This window comes from Agelaius phoeniceus, chromosome 6 (assembly GCF_051311805.1).
Source record: "Agelaius phoeniceus isolate bAgePho1 chromosome 6, bAgePho1.hap1, whole genome shotgun sequence".
In the NCBI taxonomy this organism is placed as follows: Eukaryota; Metazoa; Chordata; class Aves; order Passeriformes; family Icteridae; genus Agelaius; species Agelaius phoeniceus.
Window position 1 is genome coordinate 60,818,708 of NC_135270.1, and position 11,023 is coordinate 60,829,730.

General features: G+C 44.9%; 1 protein-coding gene and 1 non-coding gene across 2 annotated transcripts; one reads left to right on the forward strand and one right to left on the reverse strand.

Moving 5' to 3' along the window:
- Nucleotides 1–706: 706 nt before the first annotated feature.
- TBPL2 (TATA-box binding protein like 2) lies at nucleotides 707–10,033 on the forward strand. The gene is made up of 7 exons (XM_077179431.1): nucleotides 707–842; nucleotides 3,908–4,296; nucleotides 5,043–5,130; nucleotides 5,355–5,446; nucleotides 6,511–6,693; nucleotides 8,121–8,215; nucleotides 9,954–10,033. The coding sequence occupies exons 1-7, from the start codon at nucleotides 792–794 to the stop codon at nucleotides 10,031–10,033; spliced, it is 978 nt and encodes a 325-aa protein (XP_077035546.1). The 5' UTR covers nucleotides 707–791.
- Nucleotides 911–982, reverse strand: TRNAG-UCC (transfer RNA glycine (anticodon UCC)). The gene has a single exon. It is a non-coding gene; the product is annotated as a tRNA-Gly (tRNA).
- Nucleotides 10,034–11,023: the final 990 nt, after the last annotated feature.

Consider the following 11,023-nt stretch of genomic DNA (forward strand, 5'->3'; position numbering starts at 1 on the left):
TCACCACACAGCAGCAGGACAGGACAGAAGGAACAAGTCAGACAGCAACTGCTGGCATCGACTCAAGTGGCACCCAAGCCAAACTGTGTCACCAGTGTGAGCCTCCCACAGCATCCAGCAGCCATGAGCTCCTTCCTGGGAATGTGCTGCCTCAACCAGGACATGGGAAAAGGGAATGGCCCCAAATCATCACTCACAGAGGGCAGAAGTACACTCCAGAGGGGAAATGCCTGCACAGGGAGGACAGTGAATGTAAAAAGTAAAGGCTTCTCCCTGCCCCCCCCAAGCAGTGTTAACCCAACTGAGAATAAACCATTTCATCACAATGCCTTCAGTTTGAAGTTTACACTTTTAGCTGGGGGTAGGCTCCTCTCAAAGGACCAGATGTGCCTCATTGCACTCAATGAGACAGGTGGGAGACATTAAGGGGCACAGGACACTTGCTAAAAAGCATCATCTGGGAAGGTCTAAACTGCATTTACTACTAACTACAAGGTCTAATTCCATTTTTCTTCAACCCTGCAGAGGAAAGCAGGCTCAGAGGCACGGGTTGTGGTTTTAGGCTCCTGTAAAGCACACAGGAAGAGCACTCTGATTTCTCTAATCCTGCAGGATGGGGCAAACCCTCTCAGACAGGCGTGCAAGCAGACCAGAGGCTCCAAGGCTGCTTGATGAGGGTAAAGCTCCCAGCTGTGATGGGCTCTGCTCCCTGACAAGCCACAGGTGCTGTCCCTGGGGGTTAAAAGCAGGACAGGAGCAGGGCTGGGGGCTTTGTGTCGGTGGCTGTGCCCATGGAGGGCGAATCGCCGCTGGAGCGGTACCTGGAGAGCTGCAGCGGACAGGTAAGGGAGGAAGGAAAAAATCAAGCGAAGAGGGGAAAAAAAGAAAATAAAACTAAGTAAAAAGCAACTGCGTTGGCCGGGAATCGAACCCGGGTCAACTGCTTGGAAGGCAGCTATGCTCACCACTATACCACCAACGCTGCGTTGAAAACCGCCTCGCAACTGTGCCACAACTGGGTCATTGCCGCATTCCTGCCGGGTGAGCCCGAAATTCCACAGTCCCGGGGGGATTCCTCCCTATCCCAGGGGATCCCCGCTGTCCCGGAGCTGCCGGGAGCATGGAGGAGCTCTCTGGAGCAGGAGGTCGCCTTCAGTCCCTGCTAAGGGGGATGATGCTGCCCGCGAGGGTCAGGGGCTGCTGTGGGTGGGCACTGAGAGGGCAGCAGGCTCCCATCTCCTCGTTCTGGTGAGTAAACGTCTGCAGAAGTTCATCATTTCGGTGTTTGGAATGGTCGTACTCTACCCACTGTAAACAACGTGTCTCATCATTCCTTTTTCTGCTCCCCCCAGCCAACCCAGTTAGATGTGCTCTTCGGAGGGTTGAGGAAGGATTCCAAAGAAACACTTGAATAAAAATGCTGTTTTGTTTAAGGAGCCTTGTGCAAATGCATAAATTCCTAATTTTCAACAGGAAAAGCTGTTGTAAAACAGTGTAATTCAAAGCAAAAGCCAAGTGTTTACTTGGTTTAGTTAGACTCGTCCTGATCTCAGGTGGTTGTAGGAACAACTGGGAGAGGGCTGGATTCCACAGCTGAGCATCCTCCTTACTCAGGGAACAAAACTTCTTTACATCCTGTTGTAAACTACTTTTCAGCTCGGAAAACAGGCTTAGCATGGGCTGTTTAAATCCAGAGACCATCCTGTGGCAGTGGGTAAAGCCCTCTGAATGTGCCTTCACAAAGTATAAAATGTGGTAATGTATAATACAGCTTTTACAAGTGCTGGTGAGCTTTTTCTATTTCACATTTGCTGGTACCCTTGATAATAGCAGATGTGTGATATCACTGCAGGGAGGGGGAAAAAAAAAATCCAAGCCTGTTGCTTGAGGCAGCTGGGTTTGATTTGTGTCTACCTGAGTTGCAGGATTTCTGCAGTGGAAGTGAAAAAGCCTTTTCCCCTCGAGCTGCCCCAAACTGAGGGACCTCAGGATCTGTCAGTGAAATCTCCTCCCTGGAGCTGCTGGGAGATGGCCAAAGCTATGCAGTGGTGGGGCCTTGGTGAAGTTAATTAACCCAGAGTCTATAGCAATAACTCTTGGCAGCCAGCCCAATGCAAACATGGTCTTGTGCCCCTTTTGCAGCCTCTGAGCATCTGTCTGACAAGAAGGAAATATTCCCCAGCACTTAACCCTGTCAGGGCTTTTCCTCAAACCTGATCAGAAAGGAAAATTTGCTTTCTGTTTCTACCTGCTCTATGTAATTGACTCTACTTTTTGAGAACTTCACAGCTGTGTGATACTTGCAGCCTCATGTACCACTCATTTCTTCATCAGCTTCTTTAAGTCACAAACTGGCTTTGGTTGTTTGTTTGTGGGTGTTTTTTTTACTGTTATGTTCATTCCTTGATGCCCATCAGTATAATGTGAGTAGTCTCACAGGGAGCTTTTTGTATCATTTTCTCTACATTGTGGTTCCTACAAAACTTTCCTAATGAGCTCCTGTACAGCTAATCCTTAGTCCACTGGAATTCTTGCTGAGATTGTGACTTCCTTCCTTTGCTGCTGACTTGAAAAATATCTATTTAAAATAGATGTATTTTTGTGATTCCTTAATATTTTATTTTACATATTTTACCCTTTTTTTCTAAAGGGTAAAGGAGTACTTAGATTTATCCCTCCCCCACCAGATCTTCTGTGGGGCTCTGCATTTAGAAGTCAGTTTTAGAAGCGGTTTAATTGTGGGTGCTGGCAATGCTCTCCTGATTGCATCTGTATTCAGGCTAGTGAGGGTTCTCTGGGAGGATTTGTCACTTTGTCAGAGCTCTCCAAGTGTCTGCAGGCAGATATAATGCAAAGCAGGAGCAGAGCTGTCCCCATGTGCATGGCTGGGTTGCCAAGTGAGCTGCCTAGAAGGGAGCAGCACTAGCTCAGGGCTGGGAAGCATTGATCTGGAAATCCTGCTCCTGCTGGAGGTCAGGCACTTGCTGCCAACTCCAGGGCCTCAGCCTCATGCACCACTCCCTGTTCTGATTTGTGCTTGGACTTTTCAAGTCCTGCTGGCTCTTGAACCTAAAAATGCCTGATTAAACACAAAACCTCTTGTATGGATTCTTTAGTCCAAGCTGTCACCTGCTGTGGATGTTGGCAGAAATCACCTTCAGAAAGAGGCTTATGCACCAATGGAGAGGGAATAAATCCTGTTCTGAAACTCTTGCCTCATTGACATGATGATGCTTTTCAAACAGCTTTTAATTATAAATAGTTGATAAAGAAGAACATCAGCATCAAAGAGCTTACTTGCAGGTGTGTTGTGTGCTTGGATCTGCTGACTGTGGTGAGGCTTTTTTTAGTCCCATCTTCTCATCTATAGCTTCACTCAGGCTGGTGGCCTCCAGGAGCTGAGGAATTAATTTGCTGCTGGTTCTGTGAGCTGCTGCCCTCTGTTGCACAAAGCAAAGCTGACACTGTCCCCTGCTAGCAGGGAGAGGAAATGGAATAATATACAGAATGGGAGATAAAGACAGCCAGAAAATGCTGTCTGTCTTCCTTGGAAAAACTCATGAGAGTGATAGTGTGGTTGTGTGCATGGCTGAGGTGTGACAGTGGCTGTGGAGGGTGAAGTGCCACTGTTGTACCTGCATTTTTCAATTTGTGCTATCCCAGGAGCTCTCTAGAGTGATGAGACCATGAACCGTGGTGCAAATGCATCAGACAAGTTACCTGGATTTTTATACACTCACAGACAAGCAAAGGACACACTTTCAACCTTAAAAGTAGTCTTTTCAATAATTTTCCCCCAATATATATTTTAGCAAATCCCTCATTGAAGATTAATCTTAATTTACTCTCCTTGTTACAGTAACTGTTTTAATAAAAGACCCTTAATGGCACTTTTTCTTAATTCAAGGATGACTTCTCCACTAGTCCTCATCTGTTCATTCCTATGAGTCCTTATGATTTAGAACTTCCAATTCAAGCATCTTCCCAGTTAAGTCAGTCCAAGGAGCTCCACACAGACTTCTCCTCCGTGGACCTCAGCTTTCTCCCAGATGTCACCCAAGATAACAAAGAACAAAACCTCTCTGAGGATGGTCAGGAAACCCAAAAAGAGCTTGATGGGTCACTCTCAAGTAAGGAGGACAGTGGTGTTTTCATGGATGAGAGCAGCTTGTCACATCCAGGTGCAGCTCAGCCATCTCCTGAAACTCCTGGCGTGTGTCCTCCCCTGACTCCGATGACTCCGATCACCCCGACAACATCTGCTTCAGAAAGTTCTGGAATAGTTCCCCAGCTGCAGTAAGTTATGTGTTATTTATGTAGCACACACACCCTAGTCAGAGTTTGGCTTAAACTGCAAGGTGCTGCTCTGACTTTTCACTTGGAGAATGTAGCAAGCGTGGCTTGGCCTTAAACAAGCCAAAAACTACAGGAGTGGATTTCTGTAGTAGTTGTTTTTTTCTCCTCTTGAAGGGGAGAGGTGGAGAAAATGAAATGACAATGTTGGATAAAAATATGAAGATACTTGAAAAGGAAGATCTCCTCCAGGGAGGAGAATGTGAAGGATGACAGCAGACTCCAAGGGTTTAAAGATGTCACTCTGCTTTTTCAAAGGAGAAACAGAACTGAGTGTGAGAAGCTCTGGCCTCACTAAAAGATGCTGTCCTGTCTAGGATAGAGCAACTCTGGAATAGTTTATACCTGTAGGAAAAAACCCATCCCTGGCCACCTTAGGTGCTGTAGTAACTCTAAATAGTCAGTAATGGTTCAATCCCAAGCTTTAGTGAAAGGCTTCAGTGGTGCTATTTTTGACACACAAACTTATAATTCAGAGACTCATAACTTCACACTTTGTTCTATCTCAAAGTGCAGTTTTGGATTGAATTACTTAAGTTTTGCCAGAAGTAGCTTAATGCTTGAGTGGGGAAGAGACAGGCAGGAAATCAGATGATGGCAATTATTAATTGGAATGTGACTGTACTGCTGGGGGGTGGCTCTGCAGTGGCTGGATTTTGCAATGAGAAAATTCCTCCCTCATTCCACAGGAATATTGTGTCAACTGTAAACTTGGCTTGTAAACTGGATCTGAAGAACATAGCTCTGCATGCCAGAAATGCAGAGTATAACCCAAAGGTAAATCTTGGACTCAAAGCTTTACCCTCACTTCCCTTTCCCAGTGGTCCTGTAACTGTGCTCTTAACTCTCCTGCTCCTAGGTGTGTGAGAAATAACTTCAGGATGGGAAAGAAACACTTAAAAAGCAAATATGTGTTGTGACAAGCTTGGAAAGTGTTAATTTTTGTAAGACTGAACAGAAATACAGCTTAATTCCTGTCAGGTTTTCCTTTGAATTTGTAGAGGTTTGCTGCTGTGATCATGAGAATCAGGGAACCACGAACAACAGCCCTCATCTTCAGTTCAGGAAAAATGGTCTGCACAGGAGCCAAAAGGTATTTTTCTGATTTTTCCCTTCCCTATAAAGGTCTGGGTCTTGCAGCTATGCACATATTCTGATGGAGAGTGCCTGAAAAGTCTTGCTTAAAACATCTAGCAAGGGACTAATTGTAAGAAAAGTGAAGCACTGGTACTGAAAATCTTGCTTTCTTCATGATGGCACCTTAGCAATTTCTGAACTGTGTCCTTCTGTCCCTGAATTTAGATTGAGCTGAGCAGACATCAGCAGAAAAGCTGCTGAAATTCCCAGAAATTGTTAAGGGACTATTTGCATTTCTCACTGATTTTTTAAAATGTTTAGGACATAACTTGTGTCTGTCAAGTCTCTCTTCAGTGTCTGTGTTCACCAGTCAACACATCTGCCTCTAGAGGAAATGGGAATTGGGGAAAGCAAAAGTTTATTTTTGTACTCTGAAGCTTTTTCCCCCGAAGTTCAGCAGAGACTGCCTTGGTTTTTATGTCCCAAACCAGTCAATTAGAATTAATTAACTCATGCTTAAGAGACCTCTTCTCCAGCCCCTACACCACCCCAGGTAGGTGAATCGTAGTGGTGCCTGCAGTCTAACTCCTGGATCAGCTCTGAGCTGCTTTGAGGAACTGAGAAACCTCTCAAAAGGGGAACTGCTGAGTGATGAAACATCTCCAGTGGGTTCAACCAGACCACAGGAAGGTGAATGAACAAGTGCCTTACTCCTTTTAGCTCCCTGCAGCAGTTCTGGGGATGGAGCCTTGCTATTTTGAGTGGCAGGATCTCTTTCTCAGGAGTGCAGATTAGCACAGTGGTGGCTATAAACTGAATTCCACCTCAAGAGCAGAGGAAAGCACAAATAAAAGTTGGTTTTTTTCCCCCTTTGTTCTTCCTTCAGTGAAAAGCCCACCCCTGGAAGTGTTCCAGGCCAGGTTGGACAGGGCTTGGAGCACCCTGGAATAGTGAAGGTGTCCCTGCCCATGACAGGGGGTGGAACAAGATGGGCTTTAGGGTCTCTTCCAGCCCCAGCCATTGTGGGATTCTGTGATTTGAGGGCTGTTTGGAGATTGCAATAAAGCTTTCCTCCCTCAGTGAAGAGCAGTCGAGGCTGGCAGCCAGGAAATACGCACGGGTGGTGCAGAAACTCGGCTTCCCTGCCAAGTTCTTGGACTTCAAGATCCAGAATATGGTGGGGAGCTGTGATGTGAGGTTCCCCATCCGCCTGGAGAGCCTGGTTCTCACCCACCAGCAGTTCAGCAGGAAGGAGGAGATCAGGTACAGCCCTGTGCACCTGGCAGCAGGGCCTGAGGCCACTTCAGCCTGCTCTCTGCCTTTGCTCTGATGCCTTGGGAAGGCTCACCTAGAACAGAGACTGGACAGAGCTAAAGAATAAAGTTGGGATTTATTAGGGGGCCTCAATGGATCCACCTTGGGCAGCACAAGAGCCCAGCCAGGGCTACACCCAAGATGGTCACAAAATGGACAATCAGTCACAGGGTCTCTCCCTTTTATCAGTTCTGCTCCATTTGCATCTTGCAGTTCATTGTCCCATTCCAGCTTTAGCCCCTGCAGTCCCACCCTGCTTGTTTTTCTCTCTCTGCAGCCCACGGGGTTTGTGCTCTTGGGCTGAGATTTGGATCATTTGTCCTTGGTGCCCAGCTGGAGCAGGAATTGTTTTGTCTCCCTGCTCTGTGCACAGAGCTCAGCATCCCCTGATGTGAAGCCCAGACCCACACACTAAAGCAGCACAGAACCTGAAAAATAGAAAAGCTCAAACCTGAGGCATCAGCTCCACTGTGGATTTTAATACTAAGGTGGCCTCTTAACTCCCAGCAAAGCAAATTCCTGTCTGCAGGGATAAGGTTTCCAACCTTCAGGCATGAAGCCAAACTGCAGTTGCAAAATTGCAAAAGAATTGCAGGTATACTGTGTTTTTCTGGGATATTGTTTTGGTTCTGTTTGGACGTTCTTTAGCCAAGAATTGAAAGTAAAGCTGTAGCTGAGTGAGGGCATGTTGCACCTGTGAGATCAGCTTGTTCAAAACTAGATATTGCCATCAGGAAAGGAGGATTTCAGCACTGACAAAGCCAAAATTCAGTCATCTTTTATTAGCACTGCATCTAATAGTTTGCATTTCATTTAGGAACTAGATATATATTAAATATTTACATTGGCTGTTATCTTGTCTTAGTTGCACAGAATGCTTCCTGATAAGGGTTCTTTGCAGACTAGGAAGGATTTACTGTGAGGGTGGGCAGGCCCTGGCACAGGGTGCCCAGAGCAGCTGGGGCTGCCCCTGGATCCCTGGCAGTGCCCAAGGCCAGGCTGGACAGGGCTTGGAGCAGCCTGGGACAGTGGAAAGTGCCCCTGCTATGGCAGGGGGTGGAATGAGGTGATTTTTAAGCCAGGCCATTCCATGATTTGAGGACAGTATGAAGATTACAATAAAGGTTCTAAGGCTATGACAGATCAGAAGTGGCTCACAAGTCTTTGTCAGCAGGAAGATCCCCCACCAGCTCCAGCTGGGCTTAACAGGTTTCTCTTCAAGATGTCCAAAACCTGACCTGAACCTTTCTGAGGGCAGCTAGATAAAATCAGTGTGGTTAATTAGCCTATTGCTGCTGTAATTAAAGAGCACTTTATTCATACACCACTGAAACAGCTTTTGCATTTTACTAATCTCACCTGCTTGCTTTGAACAGCTATGAACCTGAACTATTCCCTGGCCTGGTTTATAGGATGGTCAAACCAAGGATAGTGCTGCTTATCTTTGTGTCTGGGAAAGTTGTACTCACTGGTAAGTGCTGCCTCTCTGTGTCTCTACCCACTGCTTCACTTTCTGAGAGAGCATTTAAATTAAACATTAACTAAAAATCAGTATCTTGCCGCAGTAAAGCCACTCAGGGATCTTTCTAATGGCTGCTGCAGCTTTATCTGTGTTTTCTGCAGATAACATCAGCATTGTTGCACTAGAATCTTGTATTGTTTCATATACAGAGTCTCAGATTTCCATGTTAAGTATTTTTTTTATTCAAAGCCTGATGCCACATGCCAATGCAGATGATGCCAACAGGATGCTGCCATGCCAGCAACTACTCAGGCACTTAAATAGGAACCTCACAATAAGCAATTTAAAATTGCTTGGACAGGAAACAAACTTCTTAAAACACTTCACTGACAACATTTAGTAGGGATTATCAGAGGAAAGGGTGGAGATCTTCAAGCTTGTTCCAGACTGTTTGGCAAAAAAATTGTGAGACAAAAGCCTTGCTGAGTCAGTGTGCTCAGCAGATACCTGTACCTCAGATCCCAGGTGACTTTTTCAAAAAAGGTGAATTCCTGAGCTCCTGGCACATCCTTTTTGTGAAGCTCATGAAAGTGCTTCTATTCAGATGTACTGAAAGGTGAATGGTGCTTGTTCCCAGAAGCTCTGAATATGGTATTCATGTTCACAACACAGCTTTGGGAGGGGGGAAGGCAAGAAAAGTGCCTCCCTTAGCCAGAGATTCTCACAACCATAAATCAGGAATGAGCTCAGCCAGCTGAAGGATGGGGCACTCAGGACAAAGCTCAAATGCTTCCCCCTCCAATGTCCACAATTTTCTTAGGTCTAGTGAAATTGTACTGATCAGTAAAATCATACTGGTCAGTTCCATTCCACTGATGCTTGCATTTTTTGGGGTACACTAATTGTAAGGGCCTTGCTGCACACTCAGTCCTTTGCTGCGAGTCCTGGGCCCAGCTGTCATGACAAAACTGAAATTGCTGAGATGTGAAGAGGGTTTTTCTCCCTAATCAAGAAAGAAACTTTATTTTTGAAAGTAAAAGTTGTGGTAAGGCAGATGAATTATTTGTGTCGAAGTGAGGACATGAGTAAAGGTTTACACATCCAACCTAAGTAGGGCTTAATTCCACTTTTAGTTCATTTAAATGCAGTTTTCTTCTGGCTGATGTTTGTTGGACCAGCATGAGTAGTGTTGCTGGCAGGGAATGTTCCTGCCTACTGCAATGCAGTTTGTGTGCAAAACTTGGTATTTAAAGATTTGTTACCAGTACCACAGAAAAGGATTTGAAATCAAAGGTGTCTTAACACACAGCTTAAAATTAAAATTGCTTCTCAGAGCTGGAGAAGGAGAGTTCTCAAACTGTGGAACAACTCTCAGTATGAAATAAATAGGAACTTGTTTCTACCTTTCCACTCACCTCATGAACAAGGAGAGCTGTTATTCTTAAGCAGATAACACCATGGTGGTGCTCAGTTGCTTTTTTTCCCTTCTTCAAAGCCAATATTTGGCACCTGTCAAGAGCACAAAATTGCTGTTTTGGTTCCACAGATTAAACAAAACTAGTCTTAAAGCTAAGCAAGCTAGGAGATGCTCTTTGAGGTGGCAGATAGAAATTCTGTCCTTAACAGTAAGGTGCTTTCAATCTCCTGGGTTTCTTCATGGTTTGTAATCTTACTGGGTTTAAATTGCATTTAGTTTAAGTTCAGCTCTCTCAATTCATGGTCTTTTTTATCTTAAATGTCCATTTAGGAGCAAAAGACCGTTCTGAAATCTATGAGGCATTTGAGAACATCTACCCCATTCTAAGAGGATTCAAGAAACCATCGTGACACGGCTCCCAAAGCAATCCAGAATAACACCTGGGCTGGTGTTGCTGTGCTTGGAGCAGAACCAAGGGCATTCCTGGACACATCTGTGGATTATTAAACAAATTATTCATTGCTGAATACCACATATGCTGATGCCTTTCTATGGCCTGTGCAATGTTCTTTTCTTTCAGATTATCTGTCTGTAATCTACCTGAGTTTTGACAACTTCTGCCAAGTTAAAACACCTGATAAATGAATGCACTTTTAATAGAATGTATGTTAAGGTGTCACTTAAAAATATTTTGTAATAGAAGCCATGTGTCTCTTTCCCTGTTGAGGAGGTGAATCCACACTGCACTTCAAATTGGTTTAATCAGAATCCTCAGCTCTAAGTGTCCTGAATTGCTCCTGTAGTGTTGTAGTTTCATGTTTAAGCTTAACATACATTATTGTCTATGACATGGCTTACAAAATCTTGCATGAGTTGATTTTGGTGTTTAGAACACAAGTGCTGGAATCACTCTGATCCCACTGGCTGGGTAAGCTCTTGTGTGTGAGGGTACAGGATTTTCTTTCACAGAGAAGATATTCCAGGTCCTGACTGCTGTCATATACCTAGAAAATCTGTGGGTGGAGGGGTGTAATTAATTAAATTTTCTAATTTGACATGGGACAAGTTAGATTTTTAACCAAATGGTACCCACTTGTATGACTCCCTCAGATGATGGGAGTTTGGTGCAGACAGAAGCATGTTGGTTTGGAACTTTGTTAAAAATGGATTTGAGGAAAATACAAAAAGTCTTGGATGTTCATGACTTACTTACCTGTGTTATTTAACCAGAATTCAGCCAATGGCAGTAATTTGGTAATTTTGGAGCAAAACCAATGAGGTTTCCTGTACTTGGCTTGAAGTCAAGCCTTTCTTTACAGAAGGTGTCCTGCACGCAGTGGTGCAGGGAGCAGGAACAGTGCAAAGCTGTCCCATGGCTGCTCTGGAAAGCCCCTGGAAGC

Coding starts and splice junctions, on each gene's coding strand:
- TBPL2 (XM_077179431.1), top strand. CDS start 792: ATGGAGGGCGAATCGCCGCTGGAGCGGTACCTGGAGAGCTGCAGCGGA. Junction 5,131..5,354: donor ATGCAGAGTATAACCCAAAG/GTAAATCTTGGA, acceptor TTGAATTTGTAG/AGGTTTGCTGCTGTGATCAT. Junction 5,447..6,510: donor GTCTGCACAGGAGCCAAAAG/GTATTTTTCTGA, acceptor TTCCTCCCTCAG/TGAAGAGCAGTCGAGGCTGG.